A 20970-nucleotide genomic window follows, 5' to 3' on the forward strand; every position below is an offset into this window, starting at 1 on the left:
GCATGTAATCTGGCTACTCGGCTGTGGATTACAGAGGGGCCCGTTGACGTACCATCCGAGGAGTGACCGAACTGCGTACGGGTCTGAATCTTTGCCGTAAACGATTTCTCCTGGACGTAGGGCACTGGGCAATTCAATCCAATAAGCAGACCCACTTCGATGTCTGCCATGTAGGGGGTATCTCTGCACTGATTTTCTTCAAATGAGACATCTTGCAGATTACGTCAGGTCGAGGTATTTCATTGCGGTCTGCTGGAATCACATGCCGCGTAAACGTTCTAGGTAGGTCCAAGATCACGTCCTCTTCTTTAATGTTGGCTACCACCAATCCTTCAATGGCCTTTGTGGTAACACTGCTCGTTCCATGAATCGTAGTAAGGATAAGGTCAGTGTCATTTCCCTCAATGCCAAGCGCTTTCATTGACTTCTCACTCACAAACGTCCCACCACTGGCGTTGTCTAGCAGTGCATAAACCTTTATCTTCTTTGCTGGATCACTCTTGTGAAACAAGTGAACTGGTAATATACCCATGTTGATAGGTACATCTCCAGCTTCCGTGACGTTACAGATGGCAGTGCGGTTGCTGCTAACCCGAGGTTCAGCTCCAGGTTGATTATCACTGTCGTTGCTGATCTTCTTCGCCCAATCATAGTCGTGTAGCGATGTGGGGTGTGGCCTTTTGCAAGTCTTACATGTCTGCCGCTCCTTGCAGTTTTTGGCAATGTGCTGATCACTAAAGCAACCAAAGCAAAGTTTCCTCTCCACTACAAACTCCCGTCGCTCAGTTAGAGTTTTCTTTAAAAACTGTTCACAATCATTTAGGTTGTGAGGCCTTTTGCATAAGGAACACGACGTGGACTGCTCCTTTCTACCTTCCTGCTTTAATCCCGTGGCAAGGCTTGTTCCTTTTCCTCTGCTACGTGGCCTTCGTCTGAATTTGACATGAGTGCCTTTGTCTTTCTCATCATGATGAGGTTTGGTAACATTTTCTTCTGAGAATACAGGATCTGTGGCAAGCTCAGCCTGTTTGCGGACAAATTGTGAGAACTCCTCAAAGTCAGCTATCCTTCCTTTTTCAATCTTGGTCTTATTGTTCCTTTCAGTCCATTTGCTTCGTAGATGCCTTGGTAACTTTTCCCACAGCTGTCGCAGTACATGAGCTGTGTTCAAATCATCCATGTGAGACATGCCTTTCATGGCAGACTTTGCTTGGTCCAGAGCAATAGAGAAATTTTGGAGAGCTGAGCCATCGTTTGCTCTGATTGGTTGCCATGAAGACAGTTTGGTGATGTGGGCATTTGCAATCTTGAATGGATCTCCAAACTGTCTCTTTAGCAGTCCCTTGGCTTCTTTGTAGGATCCTTCCGATTTTCTCTGAAGACAACCATTGATAACTTCTTTAGCTTTACCAGAAGTGTACTGACCCAGAAAATACAGCCTTTCACAGGAGTCTTCAACCTTCGATTCAATCAAAGACTCAAAGGCAGTCATAAATGCGGGAAATTCCATAGCGTCACCGTAAAACATTGGAGGCTCAGTTGATGGAAGAAGGCTCCTTGCTTGCTGGGAAACCATAATTCGAGACAATTCCGTCTGCTTTCTTTGAATGTCTACAATATCTTGAAAGGTATTGTTCTGGACTGCCAAGGAGTTAACAGACAAACTTGTTGAGCAACTTCGAGGGCTATAAACACGTTGGGGTGTCTGTGGGATCCCCTGCGATTGATCTCTGATAGAATACACAACTGCACGCCCGTCTACGAAATGGGGTTGAGTTGATGAAATATGTGCACTTGTGGGAATTTCAGTGGGGTTCACTACACACCCAGGAGTCACAATGTCTACATGGGTTTCAAAGTCAAAGCCTGAATTTCCTGATCTGCATGCTGTCATTGGGCTTGTGTAAATGGGGCCTGTTTGCTCTGTAGTATATCCACTAAGAGGATTTGCTTTAGTGGGGTACTGGTGCCCTGAGACATGATTGCCAGAAGAATGTGCTGGAAGAGACTTTGAAGCAGGTTCTAAAATTGGAATGGCGTTTGATGAGGATGAACTAGTCACCATTGCTGCCGTTGTCATCGTTACAACCGACCCTGGGGTTGACAGGGAGGTAATGTTTGTATCCTTCATAACGTTGGCTGGGAGTAGACTGGACACTGGGAATATTGGAAGCTTTTGTGACTGTAAACATGTAGGTGTGGAAACCCACTCTTCACTGTTCATTTGTTTATAAATCCTTTCTTCTTCCTTTGCCTTAGCTAGACTTTTCCTAAGCTCCAATTGTTCCTCGGCCATTTTCAGTGCCTGTTTTTCCTTCAGAAAAGCTGTCTCAACTTCTAGGGCTGCCACCTTAGTCTTGGCTTTTATCAATTTCGCATTAGATGAAAGTGAAGATAAATTAGAACGTCTAGAGTGATTAGACTTTCTAGAGCGATGAGACTTGTTAGAAGCAGCAGAATTTAATTCAGCAGACTGAAGCTCTTTCGCTTTAGACAAATATTCACAGACAGACTGTTTAAACTTAAACACATCTCCATCATGAACTTCATACCATGAATTAGCACTGGCAATATCTGATTCATTCTCTAACACTTCGAGGAAATTATCCTGAGCAACTTGTAGCTTGACAAGTAAATTGTTTAAACCTTCCGTTTCAGATGACACAAACTCAAAATTGTTAAGATCAACAAGAAGAGGCTTCATTTTGTTTATCTGCCTAGTCACGTGGCGAAGAGCCACAGTTCTACGCTCTTTTAACCTTTGTATCTCGTACTGTTTACCTTTATCCGTTGTAAATTTCTTCCTTGCACCCGATTCTAACTCCGCGGCACCATTCTCCGTCGATTTCTCCTCCATATTCAGCGAACCTTGAACCTTAACTGAATCATGAAGTCGTATTTCTGATGCCGCATCCGTCGGTGGAGTGTTAAGCGGTGAAATGGCGCGAAACGAAGCCGTGTCAATTGAAGATGAACGCGAACGATAACCTTTGAAAATTCCTTCTTCACCATAAGCCATTGTAGATTCCATGTTTTCGTTTTCCATGCCCGTAATTATCCGTGAAAGTTGCAATAGAAAAACCAAGTAAACCGTATTTATCCTTGTAAACCACACATCCATCGACAAACCATGCTTGAGGTCAAGTTTTTACTGTAGATGCGAATGTAAACCAGCCGTAAATTTCAACGTTTATTTCGACACGAGGCACCGTGAGACAAACTCGCAATTCTAGTTACACCAATAGGCCTTCATAAAAGTCGACTTAACTGCCATTTAAACCATGAAAACTAATAAACCTTAGTGAACTTCAAATTGAGGTAAAAACTCGGTGGCCCTCGTGGTAAACATTAAAGGCCACCTATGCGCATGCCCGAAACTAAATGTCTGCGCAGGGGACCCAGCTGGGAAACACGAAGCCCAGCAGTAACACATGATGTCACTTTAATCCCATCAAATTATAGTCATTACTGTTCCTGGGTATTGAGTGTTGTGATGATTTCCAATCTTGTTATCCCTTCAGCTCATTCTAACGCAAGATCTGACCAAGTTGTCAAAAGGGAAATCTGTGCAGTGATTACAAAAGGTACAATATACATTGTGTTACTATTGTGAGTAGGATTTTTTTGAGGGCAGCTAACCATTCTTCAGTTGTAAAGTGATTTCCCTACTAAAAAGTCTTGTTTTGATGTGCCATTTATACGGTTGCAGGAACAAAGACCTATAGCTTTCTTGATGGTGACTGCACAGACAGTGAAGCTGCTTATCTCTTGGCCATTTCTGAAAAGGTAAAATTAATGTTGTCAAACCTCCCCTCCCCCAACCCCACTTAATAAATAAACATCAGCACTGTAATCTTGTTGTGGCCTTTAACTGACTAAAAATACTAAACAAAAAATAATTCACCCAATCCAAAGGGTTGCACACTGTTAGTCTGTGCAGCTAGATGCTTAATGTTTGGAGAAGGAAATCGTATCATTGCCTTGCCAAAAAACAAAATAGCAGTGACCTGAATGCTTGCTTTTGAAAATCTCTCTGGATACTAGCTGCCAGCTTATTATATTTTTGTTGTATAATTATTTGTAGGGATCTGATGATTCTTCTGGTGGTGAAAGTGTTTACGGAGTTTGTTTTGTGGACACATCTATTGGAAAGTTTCATGTGAGTTAACACTCAACTATTAAATATTTTTTTTATTTTTAGACATGATAACAGCAAAGAAAGACATCAAACAACTCATGAGTGACTTAATGAATTAAATAAACTTTTGATTTGAATTTGTTTCAATAATTGGGCCTTAATTTACAATACATAGATCACATTTACAAAGGAACAGTGCTGTACATGTAGTGGTTCATTAGTGTATTGAACTTTCAACCAGACTTTTGTGGAAGATTGGAGGGTTAGAGGTTTGAGGCTAGGTTGGTCACTGCACTTTGGTGCTGTGTCCTTTCAAAAGAAACTTTGTTCCACATTGTCTTTCTTCACCCAGATGTATAAATTTATGGGTACAGGTGACATACTGCTGGGGGGGGGGGGATGGGGTTGGTTTAGCAATGTCCCTAAATATTGCCTCATGCTGCAAAAACTGGGTTAAGTTATGGCCATGTGGGCCATTTAGACTTGAGTGCAACTATTTTATATTGTTTACATGTATCTTGCCTTACCTGAACTTAACCAGAATATTTTCATCACATTTGAGAAGGAACAGTGATGATAATGGTTAGTGCTGGGCTCGCAATCAAACTTTCAGTTAGAAGATCAGAGGGTACTGTAGGTGGTTTGAGGCTGGGTTGTTGGTTGTTTCCTTACAAAATAAACTTTACCCCACATTGTCTCTCTTCACCCAGGTGTATAAATGGGTACTGGCGACATACTGCTGGGGATAACCCTGTAGTAGACTAGCATCTCATCTTGGGGGAGTAGCCAACTCCTTGTTGCTTCATGTTACAGACACCAGGTTACATTCCAGCCGTATGAGTGACTTAGGCTTGTACGGTGATTTTACCTTCCCACATGTACATGTACATGTTTGTTCTTTCCTTTAAGATTGGACAGTTTGAAGATGATCGTCAGTCCTCCAGGCTCAGGACTTTGGTGGCTCATTATACACCAGTGCAGGTGTGAAAATCAAATTGTTGACTTGCAGTAATTTCTATTTACATCTATGTACTCCATCCTGTTGTTTTCTTTTTCCTAGACAAAGTGTACCATGATTATTATCTGCATATATGAACATTAATGCATTAACTATAACATTAATGCATTAATTATACATAATACATGTGTGTATTAATTATGAAAATATATATTTTAAATGTATGCAGATGTTGGTGGTTTGTCACCCTCCTACTCTCCCCCACCTCTCCCTCTTTCTTCTCTTCTCTCACTTTTCCTCTTTCTTGCTACTCACTTTCTTCTTCCGCCCTTTCCTCTCCCTCTACCATCCCTTTCTCCTCTCTATTTTCCTTTTCCCTTTTCCCTTTTCGCCGTCCCCCTCCCTTTCCATCTGGCAGACAGTCACATTTTTATGACTTTAAATTCATTTAATGTGATTCATAGGTGTTGTGTCCCCGTGGAGGTGTAACACTTAAGACCCAGCACATGCTTAACCATGAGCTGATGTCCTCTATGAAAGAGTATCTCACACCAGGTTTGTTAAATTTCCATTTTTAGTGTGTGCTATGCATTTATCAGATGGGTGTTAACCTGTAGTGGAAGGATGAGAAGTGACACCTGTCAGTCATTGGTATTTTGATCTGTTTTCCTTCTCCAACCCAAGTTCTTTCTTTTTCTGGTTTAATAAATCTGGGTCAAGCTTAGAAGAGTCTTTACCATTTAAACCATTCTGTGCCTATCCATTTCTGCATTTTCTACTTGTTGAAATAAGGTTTATCTTAAGAAGTGTTGAATTTTACAGGGTCACAATTCTGGGAAGCAAGTAAGACACTAAAAGTTTTGGCAGAAGAAGAGTATTTCAAAGAGGACAAGAAAAGCACAGAAAACTCCATGAAGGTGACCTACTGCCACTATATTTTGAGTCAACTTAAGTACAATTTGTTTTCTCAAATTTTAATTTTAACCCCTTTAATCAAAGGAACACAGAATAAACAGTTTTTCTCATGCCTTTCTATGACATTTGCTGTCCTTTTTGTCAAATTTTATCAACATTTAACATTATAGTGACCTCAAGATGGTTGTTTTTGCAATGTCACTTCAGTGAACATCCTAGTTTATGAATTTTCATTTGAATCAGTTTTGAGTCAATTAGCAAGCACCCTTATTATCTCTGGCATGGTGGTCACGAGCTTGCTTATGATGAGAGTTACAGGTCTATTTAATATCGCATGATTGCATCTTTCTTATTTGTTTGTTCATGTACCTTTGCAACTAAACAGTATGTTTTATTTTTCTGTGTTTAGAGTTGGCCAGATTTATTGAAGAAATTAACTGATGGAGGTAATACAAATTTAATGAAGATTTATCGAAATACACATGAGCCAGTGAGTTTATTAGCTATTGCATATTGTCCAATGCAGGTCCTTGCTTAATTTGTTGTTGTGCATTGTCTTTGTTTTCTGTTAAGGTAGCCAGGGGTTTGATTCAAAATTGCCGGAGGAAATCCCAGCTGCCTACTTATTTTGAAAGCCCTTTGTAGTTAATGACAATTAATTCAGATTAACTTTAATTTAAGTTCAATTATCAAAGTCTTTGTTTCTTGGATGTTTGGGAGGGGGGAGGAGGAGGCAGATGTGATGGTGTGTGTGCACACAGTGACTAAATAAATACTCATAATAATAATATTCAAGGTTTGTTGTTTCGTAAGATGGCAGGTCTGAGATCCATAGGTAACTGTTGGTAAGATACACTGATCGTACACCTGGCGTTTGAGAACGATCGGAATATTTTATAATATTTAACACTTTGTAATTACTCATTGAAATATTTTGAGAAAAATGCCCTTCAAATTTGCAATATCAATATTATTGTAATTATTATTAAAAGTAAATATTCTCTCCCAGTGAGTTGCTTTCACTCATCTTTCACTGACGTGATCTTGGTTGACCCATGCTTTGTGCACCCAGTGTTACATTCATTCAGTTGTTATTTTTTGTTAGCTCAGATTCTCTCCATGAATGTTCCTCGGTGTTCTCTGTTTTGTTCTTTCTTGAAAATCCCAATTTTATCTGGATACTTAATCACCACTGATAAGCAGTAGCAGGGAGTGATTTCAATGTAGTGTTTTGTGTGTGAATGATAAATACTATTAACACCATCTTGTGTGTAATTTGATGTAGATCCCTTGGGGTTGACGCCAGGTGACAGTAGTCAATTGGCATTGAGTGCTCTTGGTGCTGTGGTGTGGTGAGTCATTAATTTCTATTTCAGTTTTGCAACATCAGTGTGCCTGCAAGGTTAGATGTCCTTTGAAATTCTGCACTCAGAGTACTATAGACCTTTTTCATAACTGGTGGCCGATTTATTCTTTTCAATATATGTTAATTAGCCCTACAACCTCATTTAAGAGTAAAAATTCTTTTGAATTTTGCACATGCTGACGAGGCTAGTAGGGCTAATTTTCATTAAAACAAAAGAATAATTTACCGGCCGCCATTTATGAAAAAGGTCTATGGGGTGGTCCATTCTTGAAGATAATAAACCCTTTCATCCTTTCACTGCTGATAACCTTGAGGTACGTTTTTTGTAATTAAAAGCACAAAAGGAAGAACTTTAATTACAACCCTTTACATCAACAATAGACCATTTCCGAGTTGCTTTGAACCTCATTATGAAAGCCAGGCTTAGTGCAAAGTTTTTATTATAAAAATTAGTTTTCATTCATATGCAAACAGAACTAATTTTCATATGAAAAGTTTTGCACTTAGCCTCGCTTTAATAGTGAGGTTCACGGAAACTCGGAAATGGCCCATTACTCTGTTTGAACCACATGACATTAGTTTACTCCTGAGGCAGGGTTCCACTGCATAGTCATACATTAGCAGTAAAGACAGGTTCTATGAGTAGATACTCTCAACACTCTCACATGAATGCTCTTGTTACGTTAAATGGATGCTCAAGGCCCTGTAGAGGGCTGAACAGTAGTTTAATTTGATAAACTTCCAAATACTATTTAAAGGTATCTGAAGAAATGCCTAATTGATCAAGAGGTCTTGTCAATGGGGAATTTTGAGGTATGTATTATCGTTAAGTTAATGCCACTTAGTTATCAATGGTTAGACATTGCAGCTAATCGGTACAATTAATTTTACAGGCCTCAATAATAAAATATTGCAGCTATAACACTCCTGATTCTGGTCAGTCCTTATATGACTACTAACATCAAATGCACCAGCTCAATGTTTGTAAAATGTTTTTCCAGTTCTTGCATTACTCTGCAATCATTTTAGCAAGTGCTCTGTTGTTTAATGTCCTTCCTGGACAAATGTTGTATTTTGTGTCCATTCAGGAGTACACCCCTCTGGATAGTTCTTCAAACAGTGGAAAGACTGCAAGTTTTGCTAAAGGAAGACAACATATGGTACAAATTTATATCTTGAGTTAAAAAGATAATAAAAATTATAGTAAAATTAAATGTCATTTCTCTTATTTGTGTGTGACTTACCTCCAGACATCAAGTGCAATGTACTTGCATCTCCACAAGTATTTCTTGTACCATCATTTTTTTTTTCTTTCACCCTAACAGATTCTTGATAACATAACACTGACGAATCTTGACATCATTGCCAGTGGTCCTGATGCAACACCTGAAGGCACATTACTTGAGAGACTGGATCAATGTTCTACAGCATTTGGTAAGTGATGCACTCTACTATTCTCACTGCTTACCATCATCCCCATTACTAGCTCCCATCATCATCATTCATCATCATATACCTGACCAATTGTCATCATCGTCATCATCACTAACGTGACCATTGTCATTGTCTTTGCTCTTACTAATGTGACCAATAAAATTGTCATCATCATCTTCCTCACTTACATGACCAATTGTCGTCATCATCATCATCACCATTACTAATGTGACCAATTGCCATTGTCATCATCATCAATTGCGTGACCAAATGTCATCGTCGTCATCATCACTAATGTGGCCATTGTTGTCTTCATCATCATTACTAACATTACCAATTGTCATCATCACCATCGCTAACGTTACCAATTGTCATTGTCATCATCATCAATTGCGTGACCAATTGCCGTCGTCATCATCACTAATGTGGCCATCGTTGTCTTCATCATCATTACTAACATGACCAATTGTCACTAATATGACCATTGTCATCGTCATTATCATTGCAACCTTAGTCACCATCATCATCAATTATACTTTATCTGGCCTTCTCAAAATGTCCTGGCAGGTGTTGTTTTGCCAACTAAACACGGTGATGCTTAGTTCACACTAATTTTCCCCAAGGCCCCTTTACTGGTATATATTTCTGGCTACTACTGCTGTGATGTTGCCTGCTGCTACAAAACATTTTGAGAAGATTGCACTTCATCATCATTTAAGCCAGCATAGTCATCCACATTGTCATCAGATTAACCTTCACACACAAAGAAAATCATTTATTCGTTCTAGTCACCAATGACCAGTCACCAAACGTTTAATTGTCTACATGGCAGCTGGAAAGGAAATTGTAGTGTCAAAGGCTATCATCTTGGTTGGCCCAAACTTGCCAGTCCATGTTGTTGCCCAGACATTGATAGATATGTCACAAAAGTGTTGTTCTCTGTAGCCTTGGTATGTTATAACAATTAACTCTCCATTTCTAATTCTAATGTTGAAAACTAAGCTCAAAAACTTGTGCCAGGTTTCATTCTCACCAGACCATAAAAAAAATAGTGCTAAGTAGTCAATAAACCATCAATGCTTTATCACTTGAAGGAATTCATTCTTTTCCTGCAGGCAAACGGTTGTTCAAACAGTGGCTTTGCGCTCCACTGTGTAATCCAACAGCGATCAATGACAGGTACGTACTTTTATTAGTTTTCTGCTCTGTGTGATAGGAGATTCAAGTATATTAGATCATGTGTCCATGAGCAGTCTGGACTAGCTTTGTCTGGATATACACACTGTCCGTTTGGCTTGTTCTGGGAGGAGGAGCTTCTGAAGGGTTCATCTTTATGCAGTGCATGAAAACATTTTAAGAGTTTTTATATCTGGTGCAATGCCAACTGCCAATGTAGCATTTTACCATGACTAGAATAAAATGAAATACAGGGCATGTGTCCGACACGTAAATGGCGACTGTCTTGTTTTTCTATCAAAAGAAAAATCACTCTTCATAAAATAACCCAACAACAATAGTAAGAAACACAAGTGTTGTTGCAAAATGCTACAATCCTGTTGATAAAAAAAAACTACTGCATGCAGTGGCTATCTTGCAATCACCTTTAATCTTTAGTTTACAATTATTGACTGCAGTATCAGCCTGTGAGCGATGCTTCCCTTGTTCTGTTACCAGTGTCCTTTTGTTTACAGGTTGAATGCAGTAGAAGATTTAATGACTAACTCAGGATTGGTGTCAGATGCCAAAGAAGTTCTCAGAGTTTTACCAGACCTGGAAAGACTTTTGAAAAAGTATGTTGACATTAAACTAGGCTGATGCCTTACCTAAAAATAACTAGAGTTTACAACATAATCATACTTATATTGTTATGACGCAAATGATGGATCAGAGAATTAGCTGCAGTGTGTGTTAAAGCACTAAAGTGAACTCAGGAATTTCCTACTGAGCATTAGCCATAGTATGGAAATAGGAGACAGCATGAGGCAAAGAAAAAATGTCCGACCTCAGTGGGAATCAAACCCACGACCTACAGATTTTTCTCTGTCTTGTGCGATCTCTGTTTCCTTACTTGAGCTAACGCTCAGTGGGAAATTCATGGGATCACTTTAGCACTTTAACAGACACTGCAGAGTTAATTCTCTGATCCATTATCAGTCTGAGGAGGCCTAATTAATCTCATAAGCTTTCCAGTCTCTTTTATGTCTCCTTAGCACTTTTCAGTACACCTAATTGTATGTCCCGTGTTGTGCCTTCTTTGTGTGGCTAAAATAACACTAAAAGAATTAAGTTACTATAAGATGTTTTTAGTGAAATTATCATAAGACCTGAATTTCTTTTTCTTTTATCAGAATCCATGCATTAAGTTTGCCACGAGACAAGAACCATCCTGCTCACCGAGCCATTTTGTACAATGAAGACACCTACAGTAAACGCAAAATAAATGACTTCCTTACAGTCTTGGAGGGATTCAGTAAAGCAACTGAGATTGTTACCATGTTTAAAGACCACACCAGTTCATTCAGGTACATTGATAATGTAACCACGGTTTGTGAAGAGTCTGGAGTTGAAAAAAGTTTGACAATCTGCAAACAAGTATTTCAGACCTGGAAAAAATATGGAAAATAAGATCAAGTCTGGAAAAATGGAAAAAAAAGTCTAGAGTTTGTTCAAAGCTGCAACAAGTGCTTATAAAATTTTACATAGCTAAGTGAAACCTTTTCCAGCTATTCAGATTTTATCTTAATTTATTCTTAGCCAAAATTCTCTCTGAGTGTGATTTGACTCATAACCTTTAGTCAGAAAAAGGAAATGATGGTTTGGGAAAAAGGGTTTGGGAAAAACTCTGGAAAAGGTCTTCACTCTTGAATTTGCATTAAAAAAAGGGGAAGAACCCTGTGTTATGCCTGCACCAGTGGGTCGTGTTAGCACAATCGGTTACTAACGCTTGAAGGGCTTGCTCTTGTAAAGGCACAAGAGGTGATTTAGAATCCAAGTTTCTCCTCTAATTTGGCATGAAAACTGGGATTGTTTAACACATTCAAAATGTAGTTCCATAACAGTTAAATCTGATGAATTAGCATATGACTTTTGCTGTAAACTCAAGAAAAAGAAACAATTAAGGAGACTTGAAGTGTGGTTGATTTGCCTTTGTTTGGCTTTACACAGAGAAGGAAAGAAGTTGTTCATGCATTGTTTCGGTTGGTTTATTTTTTGTAAGCTAATTCACTGAATTCAATCCCTTAAATCCTTTAAAAAATATAACGAGATTTTATAAAAGAATATCATTTCTTTGAAGAAGTTCACTTTACATTCTGAACCTCTTTCCAAAATGTTGCAGGATATTGATCAACGGTTTTGTCTTTTCACAGGTCCAAGCTGCTTTCTCGGGTTGTCACAGAACAAAGTGAAAGCTGTCAGTCAAAATCTTCAGGGCAGTTTCCAAAGCTGCAGGATCTTCTGCTAACGTTCAAGGTCTTTTTTTAATGTTACTCATCTTAATGCAACTATCAATGTTAAGTGAGTTATTTTCTGAAGTGGTAGTGCTACGTCAGTGGACGAGTGGAAATGAGTATTTGGTTTTAGAGCGGTTTCCAATTGAGTGTCGTAAAACTAAAACCAAATTAATAACTGTAGCCAATCGCAACAGATGTAAACAACACAACAAGCCAATCTGAATTCGAAGCAAGTACATGTAACTGGCGCCAAGCGCGGGGAAACGCGTGCGGCCAAAACACGATTGGTTTTGGTTTGGATTCCCATTGGTTGAGAAAGTTTTGCCAACCAATCACAGAGCATAGTAATGTAAAACCAAAGTAAACTCGAAATTACTTTCGACACTCTATCGAAAACCGCTCTATTAACTGAGTTCGTACAAAAAAAATGTTAATTTGTTTAACTGCAGGGCACCATAGAGCTCTCTTCTGAGAAACTCGATTCAAAGGTGTCTGTGCTTTCCGGGTCGAATTGGAATTTGAAGGAAGGAAGGTCTTTGGGGATGTGGTTGGGAAAGTGTTCTTAGAAATCAAATATCACACATCTACTTGAGGTCCCCCACAACAGATGTTTATTTATTTAGTTTTCTCAGTTTTTGTAGGGACACTACTACAGTGTGCACCTGTTGCTTTAGAAAAAAAAGTACTAGGGTGTCTTTTTTAAAGCAAAATGTTGGGGCTCTTCTGGTTACAATGCCTGGTCAGGGCACCCATCAGGTTTGCACGGAAGTCGGCAATGTTGACGAGCTGAGTAGTGGCGTGGGAAATTATGACATTTGATAGAGTCCTCATAGAGTCGGGCTTAACTGGCTAACGGAATAATGATTATGGTAGCATTAGAGGGTAAGCATTTACTGGATCGTTATCAGTAGCTACGTGTGTTATTTTTGTATTTTTTTTTCCAAACGTTCCGATCCTTTTGTTTTATTCAGCATGCATTTGATCACAACAAGGCCAGGAATGAAGGCGTCATCTTACCCAAGCCAGGTGCAGTAGCTCTTCGTTCGGTTTTTGCATAAGCAAGTTTCACGCAGACTTGAAAGCAACAATGGGAAAGCCTATATAATAAAAACCCTGAACTAGCTTGTTCGGTCGGTATTGGGAAAATATTTGTCGTGTTCTTTTTTTAAAAACATATTAAAGTGGTAAGTTATTATTTTTCCATTTTTTCGCTATTTCTTATGTGAAGCGTTGACTTAATTTTGATGGGAACTGCGCGGATGCTGCACTTTGCAGATATTTGCATCTTGTAAAATATATATTTCAAAGTTGGGTCTTCTGTCACTAACCTGCTTTAAAGACGAAAAAAGACGTTTTTCTGTTGAAGTACGGACTGTCGAAAGTGAAGCAAAGTGGATACCACAGCTGGTAGCCATTGCGGTAAAAACTGAAGATGTTGTTATGTTTTAACTGTAGGAGTTGATCCAGACTATGATGGGGCTTTGGCAGACATTAAAGCTACAACCATCTGGTTTGACCAGTACCTCAAGAAACAGTGTTCAGCACTGGGCTGTAGGGTGAGCCTCATGTACAGAACATTCATATTTCCGTAATTTTGTGATACAGTAATTTTAATACAGGGCTATACTGGGCTGTCATTAGCACCAGGCAGCTAGCTACATTATAATATGGCTTTCAACTCCAGCGATAATGATCCACTCCCCAGAGTGTCAAGATGGCTAAACGTCTACTAGACTGCGAGCAGTCGTGCTTTTTCCTCAGATCACGCGCGCAAAGTGACGGTAAACTTATGCAAATTAGAAAAGTGAACGAGGAAAGATTGGGGAGAGGGAGGAAAAGTACGCGTTCCTTGAGGCTCGCGACGTGACCGCTCGCTAGATCCATCGCGCGTGGACTCGCGCGCAGGAGAAGAAAAAGACTACTCGCAGTCTAAATGTCAAGTTGATGGCTTTGCAGTGAAAAGTCGCTGGTCGACTTCTCCAAAGTTTAATAACAGCCGTGTTTATGAGAATTTGGGGTTCATCTCATAGCACAAGAAGTGTAGGGACAGATGTTGAAAACGAAAAGGTATTCGAACTTTATGTCAACCAAAAAGCTGAAACAAAACAAACAAACGAAAACAAACTTCACTACTAAGTTTTAGATTGTAAGTTGATCTTTTATAAAGATATCTCCAATGCATAGACTGTAATTATGATGAATTTTATGGCAAACAGAAAGCACACTCATGGTTGTTTTAAAATTGTAAATTTACTTTTCGGTTTGTTTTTTTAGGTCACATATTGGGGATCAGGTAAGGAAGAAAAAGATCTGGCCTCGGTTGTTCAAAGAGTGGATAACTGTATCCACCGTATAAATCGCTATCCAGCGGATAAAATGTACTCTTTGGAGTACATTTTATCCGCTGGATAGTGACGTATCCGCTGGATAAAGTTATTCACTCTTTGTACAACCGGGGCCTGAGTTACAACAACCCTCCAAGTTGCGACCATTTTAGTTGCCATGGTGACGAGTATTTTGGTCCCGGCAGTTGGTCGCCAAATCGTCACTAAAGAAAAATTTGAACTTGGAGGGTTGTTAAAGTAGACCCCTGCAAACAGAAACCAAACATCTGTTTTAGAAAGCAGATGTTCAAGAGTAGCCAGTAGCAAATTACGGTCAGCAGTGTCCAGGGTAAACGAATTCCTGTTGGAGATCGCCAGGGGTAAATTCTGTAAGCAGCATTTAAGGGAAGCACGTTCCTATTTGAGATCGCAAGAGGCCCAAGAGTCTCTGTGATTGTGATAGTGTGAGTCTATTGGAGTGAACGCTTTGAGCCCCGATATCAACGTATATATTCTCCTTACCATTCTCCATACATAGCTTATGGTACAGTTGGGAGAATCTGTTTATACATCGAGACATTTTATTTTTGGTGATAATGTCCCTCGTTCTCACGACCTTAATGTTTGTGATAGTGATATTGGTTTGATTGTTTGTTGAGAACTGACAAAGGTGACAAAACCAGTAACTAGCATTGGCGAAAAAGTGTGGATCTCTTAGACTACCGGGGCCAAATTGGAAGGTCTGTTCACATATGGCGCCCAGAATCTTCCCAGTGCCTTAAAAATCCGCGAGCGAAACGAGAGTAGCGTTTGAAGTTAAATTTCCCGGGCACTCTAAATTTGCGTGAGTATAAGGACGAGTAAGCTGATGTGCCAGCAAAATGCAAAAGTCGCGTTCACATTGGTTCCTGGCATCCACTGGTCGTAGTGGTACACAGTGTAAATGCTGACTGCATTTTTCTCCACTTCAGCAAAGAACCGTTACCAGCTGGAAGTTCCAGATTCAATCCGTAAGATTCCAGATGAGTACACTCTACAGTCACAGAAGAAAGGATTCAAGCGATACTGGACTGCAAAGATTGAAGAGAAATTGGCTGAGCTGGTGGATGCCGAGGAGAGACGCGAAGAAGCGCTTAAGGATACCATGAGACATGTGTTTCACAAGTTTGACCAAGAGTGAGTCGTTTTGTCTTTCTTCAATCCTTTGTTTTTTAGTTGAAATAATTACCACTGGCAAGTTAATCCGGTTCACACGGTTGGTCGGAACACACACGTAACATGGTACGCAGGGAATGTACACACAACCACACGCTGCAATTGATGGTTTGCATGTGACGTCATGGCGGCCATGTTGGTGGACTTGAACAATAAGATTTTTCTCCTCAGGGAGTTCACTTCCATTTTTATGCATACTTAGTGAACAAATTTTCTGTTGTTTTGTCCACCAGCATGGCGGCAATGCAAACCACATATAGGGCATTTCCGTTTTGCTTTTAAACCTCATAACGAAGGCGAGGCTAAGTGCCAAGCTTTTCATGTGAAAATTAGTTCTGTTTGCATGTGAATGAAAACTAATTTTCATAATAAAAGCTATGCACGAAGCCTCACTTTCATAATGAGGTTCAAAGTAACCCTATTCGCACCGAGTACAAACAAAGCCAAATAAAGCGAAAACAGAATAAATAAATAGAAGTTAAAATGCTGACGGTAGAGAACTGTCACTGTGGACGAAATAAACTTCATGCGTTAGTCAATGCCTGCAGTATCCATCGTTTACTGGTGACTTCATCATGGCTGGAATTAGTAAATGTTATGTTTCGTGTAAGAAATCAAACACGAGGAAGATTGTTTCATCCGATTTCCAAACCGAAAAATGGCATGAAAGCTTCTCAAACCATTAATAATTCCTGGAGAAATTTAAAGCAAAAGTTCACCAGATTTTATGATGATTTCCAAACCTCGTTCGCGGTGATTTTCTTTGTTTTCTATCATGAATTATTGATGAGTTTGTGAATGCTAAATCGTTCCTTCATACTATTCAAACAGGTACAAGACCTGGGACCAAGCAGTACAGTGCCTGGCAGTGTTGGACTCACTGATCAGCCTTGCGTCTTACAGGTACAAACTCAGTTTCGTTTATTCATCTTTCGTCAACCGTTACCTCGCTGAAGTGATTGTTGTTTTCTAGTTCGCAGTGTGACGGTCCTATGTGCAGACCAGAAATTGTTCTTCCTGAGCAAACATCAGATGGTGATTTCCAGGTACAGATCGTTTCCTTGTTATACAATTTTTTGTTATTATCCTTCTTCCATAAACTTGTACATCTAAGTGTCGAGGCGCGTCGGATTTTTGATCGGAGGGTCGGTGGTTCAAGGCTAGGTGGTTCTCTTCATTGCTGTGTTGTTTCCTTAGACAAGAGACTTTACCCACATTGTCTCTCTTCACCCAGGGCCCAGTTGTTCAAAGCCCGATTAAGCTAATCCTGGATTAATGTGAACTTTGATTCAATTTTAATTACTAATCGGTAAAGATTCTTTCAAAAGATTTTTGGCCCTCAGTTTTGACATAGACTTGTCTTTACTTTTAGCTTAAAATTAGGCCTTAAAACCACTTTTAAAGAGAGATGAAAACCTTGATTAACTTTTAATCGTAGATTAGCGTTAATCGGCTGTCGAACAACCCGGCCCAGGTGTATAAATGGCTACCGGCGACATACTGCTGGGGGTAACCCTGTGATGGACTAGCATCCCATCCAGGGGGGAGTAGCAATACTCCTAGTTGCTTCATGCTACGCTGGAAACCGGGTCAAGCTCCGTGTGGACCACTTTAGCTCTGAGTGCGACTTCACTTTATAAGCTAGTTAGTATTATTTGTAACGTGGCATTTTCCTTCCCTTAACAGCCGTTCTTGGAAATCCGCGATGGCCGGCATCCGTGCATTTCTCGTACGTTCAGTGGTGGTGATTTCATACCAAATGATACTGTAGTTGGTATGAAAGATGTAAGTACATTGTCACCTCTACTACAACTCCATTAGCGTCTTAAACTAACCCTGGTTAAAGCGAGCGCTTAGGTACAACCAACAGGCAAAGTAAGCAGTCGAAAAGAAAAAAGACGGAGAACGTCGGCCAAAAGCGTGTTCATTATGCTAAGAGCTGTAAACACTAGTGCCACCATATATGTACGGAAAAGGTAAAACTATGGCCCCGTTCAGACCAGGTGCCGGGGGCTAGTCTGAACAGACATCTTTTTCTTTTAAATCACGATAACTTTTTTGCGGGCCTGCCCATCAAGCGAGTCTTCTTTCTAGCATTGTGAAGAATGTTGTCTCTTTAATTCGAGGGTCTCTCCAGCGTTTCTGCAGTAATTCCTTGGGTCGTTTTCCCAGAACTAATGGTGAACAATTCACTTAATAGACAAACGCCCGGTACACAAGGCCGAGCTTGAAATAAACGCCCTCGGCGTTTAATGGAGAAAATACGGTATGATTGTTGTGAACGGGTAACTATCACTTCCTTCCTCGTATTTTTTCCTCAGGAAAATGACCGCGAGGAAACAGCGGTGAAGAGTCAAAGCACATGCGTGTTAGTTACCGGGCCCAACATGGGCGGCAAATCAACTCTGATGAGGCAAGCTGGGCTCATTGTGGTTATGGCGCAAATGGTAAATAACTCATTCTTGGTTTGAAGCGAAAGGTGGTGATACGTTACTTTGACGACTTAAACTACAACGACGTTGATGATGATGATGATGATGATGATGATGATGACGACGACGACGACGATGTTGATGATATTAATGTTGATTAGGAATTGTTTGCGTCCTGCAGAAAATACATCGTACGCTTAATACGCGGGTGAAGCTCAAAGTTTTTAAAGTAAAAATAAGAGTCGAAAGTCAAAGCTCGAAAAAAACTTGGTAACATGGTTTGTTTAGCTAAACAGTTATTGTAATGATCGACGTTTTCAAGTGTGTTGTAGCTCTGAACTTGAATATCATGTGGTCCTACTTGGAAAGTGATTCGGCGATCTTTCAATGGCATTTGTTGGCTGATGTCCAATTTCTGGATCTTGGTAAAGTCTTTTGAAGGAGTGGACTGACCGTAAAAAGCCGACACCAGAACAGTTTTGTGTACATGGGAAATACGAACTGATTCTACGATCTCTGACAAAAATTTTCCAAACTTTCACTGTGAGCATTTTCTTGATTGAGAAGATGTATTATATGAACATTTCCCTATCCCTTCACAAGTGGTTTCCGTCGCCAAACGTTCCATATATTCTGAGCGGGATCATTTCTGGAAACGCTGTGGCTTAGCTGTTTGGCATGATCACGAAGAATTTGTTGTGGTTCCACAAAGGAATTTTTGTCCGGATTGTAGGCGTTTTTACGGAGGTAAAACACACCCAAGAAATTACAATGAAAAGTTTGTGTAAAAAGCTGCGGATTGACTATCAGGGCATAAGAAACATGTCCGTGCAGTAGTGAATCTTGCAAGGCTTGAATGAATTTCCATCCGCCTTGTTCCCTAATATGTGGTCTGTTTCCAGCTTTTACGGAGGAAGATTTCTTGTAAAATCTGATCATCAATCTTTACATTTTAGGGTTGTTACGTGCCCGCTGAAAGGTGTCGTCTTACTCCTGTGGACCGTGTGTTTACCAGGCTTGGTGCTCACGACAGAATCCTATCAGGTAACTATGGTAATAGGTAACTTTCCGTCCAACGTTAACCAGTTAATTGTTCTTGGTTAACGTTTCCAAAGTATTTGATGATTGTACAAACACTGAGAAAGGATAAAATCCCAAACATAGTGTATGAGAGCTTCGGATGAAATACTTAACCGACGGTAGCGTAACCTCACTTAAACCGAGTGGGACCTATATATTGCCTTTATGTGGATAAATCTTCGCAGCTTCGATTTTAACGTTACATTAGTTGTGCGAGGAACGAAGAAAATTAAAAGCCGCGCGAAAATAACATTAGGGTACTTGGTAGCTCGTATGGTTCTTGCAACCTGTTGCTTTCCGGCCGGCACAAACATACTTGTCGTGTTGTACAACGGCGAGATTTCAGTCTTTCATATACAGAGGCGTTTACCTGGCCGTTGTACAACGGCGAGATTTCAGTCTCTTTCATATACAGAGGCATTCACTTCGCCGTTGTACAACGGCGAAGTTTCGATCTGTAATATATAATTCTTTTTACCTTAATTTACATATTGTGATGTTGGCGAATTTTTACTTGTTCTGTATATTGAAACAATCACATAATATGTGAAAGTATGTACACCCCTTTGTCTTGTAATATTAAAAAAGGCGTTTCATGTTTTAGGCCGGTTTTACACGCTTCGATGGTAAGCCTCAACAGTATCGGAGCGTGAATTCCACGTGCATTTCGACAACCGATTTTCGAGTTGAATTTTGATCGTCATGGCGGTGTTTTTGAGGATATCGGTCCGACTTCATAAAAATCTTTCCCAATCGGGCCAACATTCATTCTCACGAATCAGCCGTCAATCGGGTTACAAGTTCGTGCTACTAAACTGCCCCGCCGACAAATCGTAGCGTGTAAACCGTCCTATAACACCTTTGTCACGCGGGGCCATGTTGAGTCTCAGAAGAATAAAAAGCTTTGTTTTTGCACAGCAAACCTCGCCCAGACGAGAATTCAGTGCGAGGCTTGCTGTGCAAAAACAAAGCTTTCTCAACATGACCGCCGAGTGACAAAGGTCTGCCACAACAAATTTTTCTTTTCATAGGTGAAAGCACATTCTTTGTGGAGCTGAGTGAAACATCCACGATTCTCAGACATGCAACCAGGCATTCACTTGTCCTTGTGGATGAGCTTGGACGAGGGACCGCTACGTATGATGGGACAGCTATTGCCTGCGCTGTGGTCAGCGAACTTTCAAGGCACATCAGATGCAGGACGCTGTTCTCCACTCATTACCATTCACTTGTGGAAGAGTTTTCCGCTGATAATAATGTTCGACTTGGTCATATGGTAAGCAGCCATAAAAGCACTGTTTTTTCTCTATATAGCGGTTTTCGATTAGGTGCTGTAAAGTCAAAACGAAAGTAAGTACTCTGACAAATCACAACAGACGTAAACAGATCAATGAAGCAATCAGAATTCGTACATGTAACCGGCGCCAAGCGCGGGAAAATACGTGCAGAAGACACGATTGGTTTTGGTTGGGAAAATGGCGCGAACTTTACCAACCAATCACAAAGCGAAGTTAAGCAAAACCAATGCAAATGACCGTGTTTTGCTGCCTCATGGTTTCACTTTCGTGCTGTCTTGGCCTTGCGGCAATTTACAGAATCTACAATTCTAAATCGCGCTAAATTTTGTATATTTGTTAGCTTATCCAAGGCGTTGAA

At 40.1% G+C, this 20970-nt stretch overlaps 2 protein-coding genes across 2 annotated transcripts in view; one reads left to right on the plus strand and one right to left on the minus strand.

Moving 5' to 3' along the window:
- The window catches only part of LOC146466203 (DNA mismatch repair protein Msh6-like), a 35834-nt gene that overhangs the window by 13275 nt on the left and 1589 nt on the right, over nt 1-20970 (plus strand). The window contains exons 12-36 of the mRNA XM_085127654.1: nt 3522-3584; nt 3710-3786; nt 4085-4159; nt 5048-5119; nt 5561-5651; nt 5919-6013; nt 6421-6457; nt 7297-7363; nt 8136-8190; nt 8466-8537; nt 8703-8811; nt 9927-9990; nt 10503-10601; nt 11160-11333; nt 12180-12282; nt 13235-13289; nt 13719-13819; nt 14538-14556; nt 15559-15763; nt 16634-16705; nt 16776-16848; nt 17489-17587; nt 18124-18249; nt 19191-19278; nt 20346-20590. Of these exons, the coding sequence (XP_084983780.1) occupies nt 3522-3584; nt 3710-3786; nt 4085-4159; nt 5048-5119; nt 5561-5651; nt 5919-6013; nt 6421-6457; nt 7297-7363; nt 8136-8190; nt 8466-8537; nt 8703-8811; nt 9927-9990; nt 10503-10601; nt 11160-11333; nt 12180-12282; nt 13235-13289; nt 13719-13819; nt 14538-14556; nt 15559-15763; nt 16634-16705; nt 16776-16848; nt 17489-17587; nt 18124-18249; nt 19191-19278; nt 20346-20590 (2336 nt within the window). The remainder of the gene's footprint in view (nt 1-3521; nt 3585-3709; nt 3787-4084; nt 4160-5047; nt 5120-5560; nt 5652-5918; nt 6014-6420; nt 6458-7296; nt 7364-8135; nt 8191-8465; nt 8538-8702; nt 8812-9926; nt 9991-10502; nt 10602-11159; nt 11334-12179; nt 12283-13234; nt 13290-13718; nt 13820-14537; nt 14557-15558; nt 15764-16633; nt 16706-16775; nt 16849-17488; nt 17588-18123; nt 18250-19190; nt 19279-20345; nt 20591-20970) is intronic.
- Nucleotides 134-3019, minus strand: LOC146466204 (uncharacterized). Its single transcript, XM_085127638.1, has one exon. The coding sequence runs from the start codon at nt 3017-3019 to the stop codon at nt 134-136; it is 2886 nt and encodes a 961-aa protein (XP_084983764.1).

The sequence above is a fragment of the Pavona decussata genome, unplaced genomic scaffold, assembly GCF_977016875.1.
Source record: "Pavona decussata unplaced genomic scaffold, jaPavDecu1.1 SCAFFOLD_150, whole genome shotgun sequence".
Lineage (NCBI taxonomy): Eukaryota > Metazoa > Cnidaria > Anthozoa > Scleractinia > Agariciidae > Pavona > Pavona decussata.